Source organism: Cyprinus carpio, chromosome A6 (genome assembly GCF_018340385.1).
Source record: "Cyprinus carpio isolate SPL01 chromosome A6, ASM1834038v1, whole genome shotgun sequence".
Taxonomy (NCBI): Eukaryota; Metazoa; Chordata; class Actinopteri; order Cypriniformes; family Cyprinidae; genus Cyprinus; species Cyprinus carpio.
Genome location: NC_056577.1, coordinates 24,249,775 through 24,262,389, shown reverse-complemented (window position 1 = coordinate 24,262,389; position 12,615 = coordinate 24,249,775). Strand labels below are relative to the sequence as shown.

General features: G+C 36.5%; 2 protein-coding genes across 9 annotated transcripts in view; both read left to right on the top strand.

Moving 5' to 3' along the window:
- Positions 1-744: 744 nt before the first annotated feature.
- Positions 745-8,369, top strand: LOC109091444 (cyclic AMP-dependent transcription factor ATF-7-like). 4 transcript variants are annotated; one of them, XM_042758561.1, is made up of 12 exons: positions 745-892; positions 2,259-2,334; positions 2,788-2,884; positions 3,383-3,513; positions 3,618-3,776; positions 3,872-4,026; positions 4,307-4,400; positions 5,247-5,366; positions 5,551-5,640; positions 5,867-6,055; positions 7,680-7,782; positions 7,893-8,369. In XM_042758561.1, the coding sequence occupies exons 2-12, from the start codon at positions 2,287-2,289 to the stop codon at positions 8,078-8,080; spliced, it is 1,374 nt and encodes a 457-aa protein (XP_042614495.1). In that variant the 5' UTR covers positions 745-892; positions 2,259-2,286; the 3' UTR covers positions 8,081-8,369. The 4 variants fall into 4 exon arrangements, with proteins under 4 accessions (XP_042614495.1, XP_042614498.1, XP_042614496.1 ...); XM_042758562.1 differs by lacking the exon at positions 745-892 and adding an exon at positions 899-2,120; XM_042758563.1 differs by lacking the exon at positions 745-892 and adding an exon at positions 907-969.
- A 3,112-nt stretch (positions 8,370-11,481) lies between these two features.
- The window catches only part of LOC109052580 (disco-interacting protein 2 homolog B-A-like), a 31,836-nt gene continuing 30,702 nt past the window's right edge, over positions 11,482-12,615 (top strand). For 2 of the 5 annotated variants that reach the window (XM_042758540.1, XM_042758539.1), the window contains exon 1: positions 11,488-11,778. In XM_042758540.1, the coding sequence (XP_042614474.1) occupies positions 11,694-11,778 (85 nt within the window). In that variant the 5' untranslated portion in view covers positions 11,488-11,693. Of the gene's footprint in view, positions 11,779-12,615 lie in introns of all 5 variants that reach the window. The other 3 variants (XM_042758538.1, XM_042758537.1, XM_042758541.1) reach the window with 2 other exon arrangements.

Genomic DNA, 12,615 nt, shown 5'->3' with positions numbered 1-12,615 from the left:
GTTTTGAGTAGCAAGTCTTTAGCCAAAAACGAAAATGAAAACCATGTATTGACCCTTTCTTTTTATTTCTGTAGAGGGGTAGACCTAGCAACTGCTGAATGAAGTGTTTTGGATGATGTTGTAGATGTTCAATGAAGATGGGTAAAAAAAAAATAAAAAAAAAAGCTAAAGGAAATGGAAGAAAAAAATAAATGATGAAATAATTCTAATCAGCGTTTGATTTATTTAGTTATGTATTTATTTTTATTCCTGAACAACCTAGTTGAAACTGCTTGAGGATTTCTATAGCAATTTCTTTTATAAACCAATTATTCTAAGTATTGCAACCCTTGGTAGGCTTTCTGGAACTCAAGTAATTTAAAATTCTTTGTATTATAAAACCCTTGTGACGTTCTTTAGCTGTCAAGTTGCAAAATGTTATTTAAATACAAATAGTGATTTTAAGTAATATCTTAATTTATCAAATGAATGGGAGAAAATCCTTTTATTAGGATTCTTTTTTTTGATTGGTCCTAAACTGATATCCATATGGAAATCCATATCTACGTGAATACTCCCCCATATAGACGTCTGATTGCAGTTCTTTTCGGATTTAAAACGTTTAAAGATGAGTTTATGGCTGTCATTCCGTTATATGCTTTATTAAGAGCATTTTCCCCGTCTGTAATACCCGTTTTTATTTGACGCGTTGGGAGTGTAGCACAGAGATGTGTAAACTAAAGCAATAGATTTTTCATCACGGCTTCAAATCTGTTACGTAACGACTTTAATCTGGTTTTGAGTATTACATCAACATATCGCGAGATTAACATAGAGTGAGTTAGCTGGATGAAGGAGTTCCAAAGGTGGGAACGCGGAGAGAGAGGGAACGAGCGAGAGAGGGAGGAGCAGGGTAAGTTTGTAAACACTGAAACCCTTGGATGGAGAACAGGCGACATGGAACACATTTGGATTATCAGATGCATTACAGTTAGTGATTTCAAGTGTAGCAGCGCTGGTCGCGCGAATAGTGGCGGTGTCATGAGCACCGTGTGTACACTGCACGAGACGCGACACAATTAGAACATCCCCATTATAATCATAGATGATAATCTTCTCGCGCTGGCATTGTAGCTTCGTTTAATATAATGGGAGTGTTCTTGTTTTGTCTAATCGCGTCGCTCGCTTGCAGTGTAAATGGGGTGTTGGAGCCTGTTGGCTCGTGTGTGGTTAGCATTAGCCAGTTAGCTTTAGTGATGGGAAGTCCGACTCGTTTCTGCGAATCGGTTCTTTTGCAGAGTTCGTTAAAAAAAACCTGGGTTAAGTGATTCAGATATTACGTACGCTGCCACGTAATTGCGTCATCTCGTTGTCACTGTTTTGCCAAATTGTGATATTAATGAAGTAACGTGTCTTATTTCAGTTTTTGATTAAAAACAAAATATTTTTAAAATAATATATATATATTTTACATTATTTTACTTTACATATTTGTACTAACGTTTTGCACGTGTTGATAAAGCTGCCATACAATCACATTGTAAACATATCTCCAATAGATTTTAATTGTATCATTTCCGCTTTTTAACTATTAAAGTAGTTTTGGTTTACTCGAAATGCTCTTACTGTCAGTTCTTTGATTCAGCCAGATTCGTGGACGAAGCGTTCTGATTGGTCTTGTGAACCGGTTCGACCAATATATTGAAAAGATCCGACTCAAAAGAACGATTCGTTCACGAATCGGACATCGCTAAGAACCTTTTAAACGAAACAGAGCGCGCCAGGAGTTAAGACAAATCCTCTGACATGTTATCGTTTCGTTAAAACGCTTGTTATGGCTTTATTACATTCTAGTGTGGAGTAATTTTATTGTATAGATGATTCTGGAATGGCTTACAGATGAAACGCATGCTAGCTTGCGTATGTGCTGGTGTGATAAATCTTTTGTGTTGAAGCGGGTTTAATTTAGCGGAAATGTTCTTTAAACGGGGATGATCTCAGAGAATAGTCAAATGAAAGCGTCTTATCATGTAATCAGCATGCACATTATGCAATCAGATGAACCCAGCAGGCCTCTGTGCTGCAATGAAGTCTGGATTCCTGTCATCTGTCAAGAGACTGCACAACACTTCAAATGCAAAGTTTGGGAGGAATTCTTTTAAATAGTGGTTTTATGATCAGATGATTGTTTAAAAAATGAGTTGAAACGAATAGAAATGAGGTTTTTAAGAAGTCTGAGGTCTCATAAGATATAACTATTCTTTCTGGATGGTGTTTAGAAGTGACACAGGAAGCAGTTGATCTAAAATGGGAGACGATCGACCTTTTGTCTGCACTGCCCCGGGCTGTGGACAGGTAAGAGTTATTTTCTCGCATTATTACTCTTAAATTTTTTTTTTATTTTTTTTTTATGATGGTCCTGTCCTTGTGTATAAGGTGTTTAACTCCTGTGCAGTCCTGATACTTTAGTCCAAATGTTTAAGGTTTTGGAATCCCAAATATAAAGAGTTAAGAATCTTTACGGCCCTTAATCTTAGGGCCAGCCAGTGACAGATTGTTGTCCAAAACTTTTATTCTAAAATCACACCAGCTGTTTTAATCCCTGCTTCCACTGAGCAACTGTAAGAGGCTCCCATAGCACTGCATAACTGGATAACATAAGCCGTTATCAAAACAACAGATGGCCTGGTATCATCCACTGCTTCTCTTCTCGCTTCCATCTGATTTGAATTAGGATGAGACACAAATTGACTGAAAACTTTGAAGCGGGTTGATGCATGTGTCTCTGTCTATGTTTCTCTCCCGTTGAGGTTCACCAACGAGGACCATTTGGCAGTGCACAAACATAAGCATGAGATGACGCTGAAATTCGGACAAGCTAGAACAGACACCGTTATCATAGCAGGTTTGTGTCCCCACATAGATGAATTTGTCATTCTGATTGGTCAGAGTGCTTGTGTTAAGGCCAGTTCACACCAAGAATTTTTCAGTTCTTTAACGTCGGGTAGATTCTGATTGGCAATGTTTTATCAAAACAAAACAAAAAAAACATTCTGGAAATGATTCCAATGATATAGTTCCTTTGTGTTGTAATAGATAAAGCTGGTTCACACCAAAGACTGTAACTGCAACTATAAAGTTTTAATAATCATTCTAATTCTGCGAGTATAGGGACATCCACACTACTACTACAACAATGATGACACAAAGGAATTATTATTATTAACATTTTACTGGTCCTCGTTAGTTAAAAAGGCTTATAAATTGGCCAGAGCATGTTTTGTTGTAAATCTAGTGTTTTGCACATGTTTCTGTGAGGGGTAGTGGTAGGCATGGGGTTGGAAGTCAATGCAATGTCCTCATTAATATAGTCAAACAAACGTGTGTGTGTGTGTGTGTGCAGATCAGACACCCACTCCCACTCGATTTCTTAAGAATTGTGAGGAGGTGGGTTTGTTTAGTGAGCTAGCTGGCTCTTTCGAGCAAGATCTCCGCAAAACACAGGAGGAGGAGGAGAGGAGAATTAAGGGCACGGTAAGATTTCAGATAAGTAATGTGTAAAATATTAAAGGGTTATCAATTTAAATGCACTGTTTGGCAAAGTTTATTTAGTGAACTTGATATCTTTAACCTCAAAGCTTCCAGCTCTACAAACACCTACAGAAGTTAAAGAGAGGGAGGGGCCTCTTGAGATTGACTCCTCCCCTCCAGGCAGCCCTGACTCCGCCTCCAGCATGACAAACAGCAAAGATGCAGTTGCCATGGCAAAAGAGCCTATTGCCATGAGGAAAGCCAAGGTGAATTAAAATGTGTGGCAAGATAGATTACAGTATTTGCAGGTTTTTTTTTTCAAGTTCTGCATATATTATTGTCATGTATCTCACTTTTACAGGATGTTCCTCCACGAACTGCAGCGAGTTCCACCCCTACACCAACCATAGTGCGCCCAGGCTCTCTCCCACTTCACAAAGGTTTCGACTCCATGAACCCAACTCAGCCATCTCCCACCTCTGTTATCACCCGTACCCCTCCGTCAAACAGACTCAGGTACAAACACACTAGTGCAGAGGGCACCTCATGTTAAAACGGTAGTGTGCCTTTTTTATGCATTGTATGCATTGATCCAACCAAGTCTGACTTGTGATTAATTCACAAGTCTGACTTTGTGATTGGTTGTGTTCATCCTCAACAGTGAAGCAGATTTACTCCTCTGAGTTGAAACTTTTTGTAATTGCATGAATCATTTCAGTGTTATTCACACCTCTGCTTCCTCCCCCTTTGTGAGGAAAAATGTCCTAAAATAGTACCTCTGTAAATCTGTTTTCAGCTCGCCGTCTGGTTCTTTTCCTATGCTGATGCATCTTCCAAATGGTCAGACTGTTCCTCTGCTGCCCAGTCCAGGGCAGACTTCAGTCATATCGGTATGGAGATTAGAGTTAGTGAGGTCTGCAAGTTTGTTTTATTTTAAATACTTTTACAATTATTAGTCTTAGTGCTGCTTTAAAGGGGTTGCATTAAAAGACACAAATTCTTGGAGAGGATTTTATCAAGCTGAGAGTGTGCAGTGCAGTTAAACTCTCTGAGAATTTGCTTCCCAAAATTCATCCCATTTAAAGCACAGAAACTACAGCTATCAAAACATTGGCTTTACAGCTAATTCACTGCCTTTAAAAGTACATTTCAGGACAATTACTCTCAAACTTCTAAATTTTTTGTTATGTCCTTTTATCATTTTTATTAGTGTTTTTCTTTGTCTGTCTGTTTTTTATTTATTTATATTTAGTATTTTTTATTTTTACTTCAGTTTCAGTAATTTTGGTATTTTAGTACTTAATGTTACCTCAATTTTTAGTTGGAAGTATTAGTGTGAAATATTTGTTACTCATTACACTCTGTGCTGTTTTTAACAGTTTTTTGTTTTTCAATTACTTGCACCATCAGCACGTCAAGTTCAACATTTATGCATTCCGTTGCACTCTGTCCAGCTGTTTTATAATGCAACAATTCATCCTATGTGAACAGTCCTGCTGAACATGACCCTAAATCAGTCATTGTTATTATACAGATGATCTTTAAGACCACTGACTTGTCTATTACGAAAATATATATCTAAAATCAAAACAATAGTAATTACTATTACCTTTACAATATCTGTGATGACATTTTCAGCAATGACCCTCAAAACAAGTACACAACTGTTTTGTATTTGTGTCTATGCTTTGTGTTTAAAGTATGTTAAGCTTGTGTTGCTGTGTGTGTATATATAGCTTGCCAGATCATCAAACCCAGTGCCCAATATCCCAGGGATTCCAGGCCCTCCTATTGGTGGAAGCAGCAGTGGCTCCTCCTCTCCGTCTGGATACAGTACACACTCTGATGCCAAGACGGTGAGAATGTCCACACATACACCCACGCTAGCACATGCAGTGTTTACTTGGGTATAAATGCTTAACAATGGGCTTATTATGTAACCATTAACTAAGTACAAAAATGTAACACACAGGTTTTGAGCATTAAATTAAATGTTGTGGTATTTCCTTGTGTTTGTGTACGGGATCTGTCTCCATCTAGAGGCTAAAAGCAGCACTATCTCAGCAGAGTCCTAGTGGACCAGCACCAATACAAAAAACAGATCAGACACCATCACCTGCTCAACCACAGGTGCTCACAAACATCTCATACCTGTGTTACATATATAATAGTATTTGCCTATTCCTTAGGAATAAGGTTTATGACTTTTATCAATTGCTAAATTAATGGGTTTCAATGGGATATTTCATCGTAAATAAGCTCAACGCAAGCATTATATATCAGTATACACTATTTTACTGTTGACATATGCTTATAAGTTCTCAATGTATTTGACAGCTCATGCAATATCTTGCAGGTATCCCCTGCTCCACCAAAAGGAGGCCGCAGACGACGAGGGGCAGATATTGAGCCGGATGAGCGCAGGCGCCGTTTCCTTGAACGTAACAGAGCTGCTGCTTCCCGTTGCCGGCAAAAACGGAAAGTGTGGGTCAATGCCCTGGAGAAACGCGCTGAGGAGCTAGCTACTTCTAACGTCACGCTTACTGTGAGTCAGGCTGTAAAGATACAAGAAACAAGATGATTTTGATTCAATACTGTTGAAAAGTTTGGGGTCAATAAGGTTTTTTTTTTTTTTTTTTTTTCTTTTAAAGAAATTAATACTCACACAGATGCATTATCTTGATCAGAAGTGACAGTAATGAGTCCTACATTGAAAAATGAAAAAAATCTGTTTCAAATAAATGCTGTTCTGTTGAATTTTCTAAACATACAAGAATCCTAAAAATGTATCACGGTTTCCACAACAATATTAAGCAGCACAACTTTTTTCAGCATTGATAATAATGAGAAATGAGCACCAAATCAGAATATTAGAATGATCATGTGACATTGAAGACTGGAGAAATGATGCTATCACAGAAATAAATTGCATTTTAAAATATATTAAAAGAGAACACATATTTTACATTTTAATAATATTTTACAATTTCACAGTTTTACTGTATTTCTAATAAATTTTAACAAATGCAGAATTGGTGAGCATAAGAGCTTTTATCAAGCTGAAAGTGTGCAGTGCAGTTCTCTCTTAGAAAATTGCTTCCCAAAATTCATCCCATTTAAAGCACAGAAATTACAACCAACAAAACATTAGCTTTACAGCTAATTCACTGCCTTTTAAAGTACATTTCAGGACAATTACTCTCAAACTTCTAAATGACTGCTGTAAGCAATGTTCATGTTTTTTGAATAACCTGTAGGTGTCTGTTTTTTTGTGAAATGTAATGGTTTTATTCAATAAAAGGTTGTAGTTATTAGTTCATTATTATTATTTATTTATTTATTTGATTTTTTTTAGAACTTATAAATATTTTGAATTGGCTTTTATTGTAAATTTTCAGGTTTCTTTTACATTTTTTGTTATGTGCTTTTATCAGTTTTATTAGTGTGTTTTTTCCCCCCTCAGATTTATGTATAGTATTTTTGTTTCTACTTCTGATTTAGTAATTTTGGTATGTTAGTACACAATTAAATTTTTTTTATTTTTTTTAGTTAGACGTGTTAGTGTGGAATATTCGTTACCCATGGAGGAATGTGTGTTCTTACACTCTGCTGTTTTTATCAGTTTTCTTTTTTTTTTCTCAATTTCTTGCACCATCAGCACATCAAGTTAAAAATAGTTCAACATTTATGCATTCCGTTGCACTCTGTCCAGCTGTTTTTTAATGCAAGAATGCATCCTATGTGAACAGTCCTGTAGAACATGACCCTAAATCATTATACAGATGGTCTTTAAGACCACTGATTAGTCAACGAGCACCAAATCAGAATATTAAAAGAGAAAACATTTTACATTTATAATAATATTTTAAAATGTCACTGTTTTACTGTATTTGTGATAAATTTGAATAAATGCATAATTGGTGAGCATAAGAGAGATTTCTTGAAAAAAACAACACAAACACACAAATCTTACTGATCCTAATTTTTTGAACGGAATATTTATATTTTTGGATGAGCCAGTGTCATGCACTTTTTGGGGGTATAAACCTATAAATGGCTTTCTTATTGTTGTCTCTAATTATTAAGCAGAGATAAGATATCCAAAAAAGACATTTATGCACTTTGATTATAAGACTGGGTTGACACAGTCGTGTATATGTGCTTGACAGAATGAAGTGTCTATGTTGAGGACTGAAGTGACACGTCTGAAGGAGCTGCTGTTGGCTCATAAGGACTGCCCTGTTACTGCGATGCAGAAAAAAGCATATCTCGGTATACCATCTATTCATCATCATCCTCCTACCTGGCAAACATGTTTTTTTTTATTTGTCCTAAATCCCTTATGCATAATATTCATCCTTCCTCTGTTTCCCTCCCTTTAGCTGCAGGAGTGGATGAGAGTTCAGCATCGGCGCTGGTGATGCCTGTGTCAGTACCGGCTCCGGTGTCGGTTAATGGTCTGAGTGTGCGTGCGGCGGAAGCTGTTGCTGTTTTAGCGGGAATGGGCTCGGGCCAGTGGAGAAACACAGCTGGAGATGCTTCCTCCCAATCGCAGCCCACATCCAGATGATGAGCATGTCGTTCAGCCAATGGGAACTTAATATACTTTCAAAGGAGCGAATCCCCCTTTCCCCTCAAAACTGTCAGTTCTGGTGTGTTTGTAAATGCTCTCATTTGACAAATGGGAACAAATGTTACCAGGCTCTGACCACACCCTGCTCACCCTTAGCCTATCACAGACTCTCCCCCGGGCTAAGTAGCGACATCATAGGACTCCCCTTTCAGACTGCACAGACTAGGAAGCACTGCATTGGAAATGAAGTCTCTTCTGTCATCTCTATAAAATACACCTTTACATATACTTGTATATCTTCTCACTAATGCATTGAGTTGATATTTGTCTCGTTTGCAGGTATTTCTACTTATTTTGCATTTTCTCCAATGGTTTTTATAATGTGTGACCCTAGACCACAAAACCAGTCTTAAATCACTGGGGTATATTTGTAGCAATAGCCAAAAATACAATGTATGGGTCAAAATGATTGATTTTTGCTTTTATACCAAAAATCATTAGGACATTAAGTAAAGATCATGTTCCATGAAGATATTTTGTAAATTTCCTACTGTAAATATATCAAAACTTAAATTTTGATTAGTAATATGCATTGCTAAGGACTTCATTTGGACAGCTTTAAAGGCGATTTTCTCAATATATATATATTTTTTTTTGCAACCTCAGATTCCAGATTTTCAAATAGTTGTACCTCGGCTAAATATTGTCATATCCCTACAAACCATACATCAATGGAAAGCTTATTTATTTCGAAAAATTGACCCTTATGACTGGTTTCGTGGGCCAGGGTCACATATAATGATTCGATGCATGATTCTGGCCACATTAGAAATATGATTACTACACTATGCAGATAAGTTTAACACCTTTCTCTTTCTTTCTTGGTGACACTATCTCACACATACTCACTCTTACCATTTCTCCGAGTTTCCTTTTCTCTCTCTTCCTCTCTGTCTTAATTTTACTGTTGTATCTAAAGTAACTTCTCTCAGGTCTGTGCTTCTGTGGCTGTTTTGGTGAAGATCGTATCCCACATTTAGCGTAACCTGGCACTGCAGAATGGGCTGGCAAAAGCTTAAGAATGGAGAGAAAATATATTTTTATATTTGAATATCGTTATTGGTTTGTCTGCGTTTTGCAATATATATATATATATATATATAGATGGATATAACGGGTAGCATAACCATGTGGACATGTTTTAGATCAGTATGATTATGATATGCTCTGCTGAATTATATGTATCTTTAACCAAAATACATAAATCTTTTGCATTTAGGTTAGACCCCAAAGTTTAAGTGCATCTGGTCTCATAACAGGGAACACAGGCACAAAATCTCACGCGTAATGACTCTTGTGCTTGCATTTTGTGAATGTACAGTAGTTAACTAACCCGGCTATGAATGTGAAGTCTCGTTTCAAAATGGTTGAAATGCTTTTGAGTAAGTTGGGTTTTAGAATGACGTAATAGAAATAAAAAACATTATTATTTCTTTTTCGTGGCCTGAAAGACTCACTTGGCCACCCTGAATGAATTTCAACTGGTGCGCATAACTAACACATAACTTAAGTTGTATTCCATTAAACAGTTCATGTCCGATCACTTTTTAAATAGGGTCATCTGCATTAGTTTAAGCTTGGCTTTTATATCAAAACTGTTGCGGTTTTTTAAAATCCAACTTTGAATATGTTTTTTTTATTTTTTTTTTTTTATGGAAGCCCATTTCTGACACATAAGAAACAAATCATGCAGTGATAAATCATATCTATGACAGAAAAAGACAAACATACGACATAAAAGTCTAAATTATGAGATAGTCATAATTATGAGATAAAAAGTCATAATTACATCAAAGGTGAATTTAAAACAAAACAAAAAATAGGTTCGAATTTTGTATTTTTATTAAATTTTTGTATGTCAATGAATTTTTATCTTATAATTTTGACTTTTTATCTCATAATTATGATTTACCAAATCATGTTTTTTTTTTCTTCTCTTCTTGTTTAGGAAATTGGCTTCAATAGATTTTGGACGATTGCATCATTTTTCCTCTCAATGCGTTTTGCTTAGATGATGTGTATATTATCTAGGTGTTTTTTTAATGATCCAATCTGCCATATCAGTTTCTGTCACTGAGCTTCCTTGCATCTGAATTTATCCCATTTAGATGTAGAACGTACTGCTTTCCACAGTATGCATAACTCACTGATCCCAAATAGTGTAATGTGTAAGTGAAGCCCTCAAACTAGAGTTGTAAATATGAAATGAGTGTCAGCATACAAACATTGCTTACTGTATGATAATGACTAACTCAAACAGTCCTTAAGATATGTTATAATTAAACATTGTTGGAACTCTAGCCTCTTGGACATTCAATGAGATGCTTTGAGCTGGTTTTCTGCAATCTTATTTTGAAGGTGTTCTATTCCTCTGTATATAGAGGTGGTTTGGTGGGATTTGTGTGCGTGACTGCTCTGTGTGTATGGAATAGCTTGAATGAGGCACATTCTGTTGTGTATCAGTGTGAACAATATAAACATTACAAGCCTTGTATATGTGTATAACATAATATTTACAATGATATGTACACAAGTAGGGATTTATTTCTTAATTAACATGTTATCACCCAATCAATACAACCCTTATCTCTAGTCTAAAACTACCTTAAACTATGAAATCAGAGGACACTGATTGGATAATGGGATTTTTTTTTTTTTTTTAATAATAATAATAATTTTAATGGTAAAAGGTCATGAAAATGATATGGCAAGAACCTTGGTTAATGGTAAGTAATTTTATGCACTTTCAAAAAACTTTAGTAGACCTAATAAGACTTGCAATTTTTCATGCAATATTAAAGTAAAATAGTGTTAAGTGTAGTTTTTAAGAGTGAACAAGAACATAAATTAACATTCCTAGAATTCCATTTGTGACACTTAACAGTTGATGTCTTTTATTTTTAAATAATTATGTTTCTTATTAGTCTATGTATATCAGTTGTACATCTGACATTTACTGGGAATTGCATTTTTTTTATTTATTTTATTTCAGCTTGTGAAAAGTGTGCTTGTGATGACTGGTTGTCAATATATTATAAAGGTACAAGACAGAGTAGCCTTTATTACCATATCCATTAATTAAATATACATTTTAAGGTTGTGCAAAATCTTTTTCTCCGTCTTTTGACAGACTTGGTTGCTATTTTGTGTGGAAAAGAGCTACGTGAAGCTTTTTCAAAATGTCTCCCTTTCCCCCCTTTTTTCGCTACCTACGGATTTGGAAAGACAAAAGAGAGAGTAAATAATGACAGAATTTTTATTTTTGGGAAAACCTTTTTTTGTGTGTGTATTGCATTAGACAAAGCTTCTCTCTCGCCACACCAGAGGGAGCAAAATCGCCGCGGCTTCAGAGCACAGGCTCAGACTCCTCATCCCGAGCCCTGGTCATGTGACTCTTCCCATCGGTTGGGATTTCTCTCTCGGCATGGCGGAGATGATGGAGCTTGGTCTATCGTCTAATACCATTTGTCTTTCACTGTGAGGAGGACACGGGTATTGTTGTTGTCGGTAAACCGTTCAGCTCCGTTCTTTCCCCCTGTTTCGGGCCGTAATGGCAGAGCCCGATGTGGATGTGTCCGCTCTCCCCCAAGAGGTCCGGGAGCAGCTCGCTGAGCTGGATCTGGAGCTGTCGGAGGGTAAGCCTTTAAACAACAATGGCTCTTACTTCCTCGTTTTAACGCGTGCATTTGGATGTATTGAACTGACAGGCTCAGTCTTGCATCTTCAAGAAGAGCATCCACACACAGGTTCCGTGATGATGCTTCAATGTCGCCGCCGCTCTCGGAAACATACTGACCTCTTTTTCTGCATCTCACTGGTTCAGCGTCACATTTATCGGAATTTCTCTGTTCCTTCCTTTGTTTTGCGCTTTAATTGTCCTGTAATTGTCATCGCTCTAATATGTTTCCTTTTTAACTGTTATGTTGCGCAAAACAAAAACACCGTATTTATGTGATTATTTACAGGCCACGGTTATTCAGCATATATTGTGTCTCTTCATACTTCACACAGACTCCATCAACTAGTAGTATTCAGTGTTAGTTGTATATTTGGTCTTTACTTAATTTGATAATGAATTTTTTTTGCAATAGCCTGATGTTTGAAATTAATAGCCTTAGTAATATTTACGCTATATATTGCTGTTATTATAATGGTTACTCTGTTTATGGGTAAGCTATAATGGGTAAACTAACATTTATATTAAAGGGTTCATTGGATGCCCATTTTCCACAAGTTGATATGATTCTTTAGGGTCTTAAAGGGATAGTTCACCCCAAAATGAAAATTTTGTCATTAATTACTCATCCTCAAGTCGTTCCAAACCCGTAAGACCTTCGTTCATCTTCGGAACACAAATTAAGATATTTCCGATGCATTCTGAGAGCTCTTTGTCCCTCTCATAGACAGCAAGGGTACTATCACGATCAAGATCCAGAAACGTAGTAAGGACATCAGTAAAATAGTCCATGTGA

Excerpts from the sequence above, each read along its gene's own strand:
- LOC109091444 (XM_042758561.1), top strand. The coding sequence starts at position 2,287 with ATGGGAGACGATCGACCTTTTGTCTGCACTGCCCCGGGCTGTGGACAG. Across the intron at positions 4,027-4,306 it reads CCTCCGTCAAACAGACTCAG|CTCGCCGTCTGGTTCTTTTC; the intron begins GTACAAACACAC and ends ATCTGTTTTCAG. Across the intron at positions 5,367-5,550 it reads CACACTCTGATGCCAAGACG|AGGCTAAAAGCAGCACTATC; the intron begins GTGAGAATGTCC and ends GTCTCCATCTAG.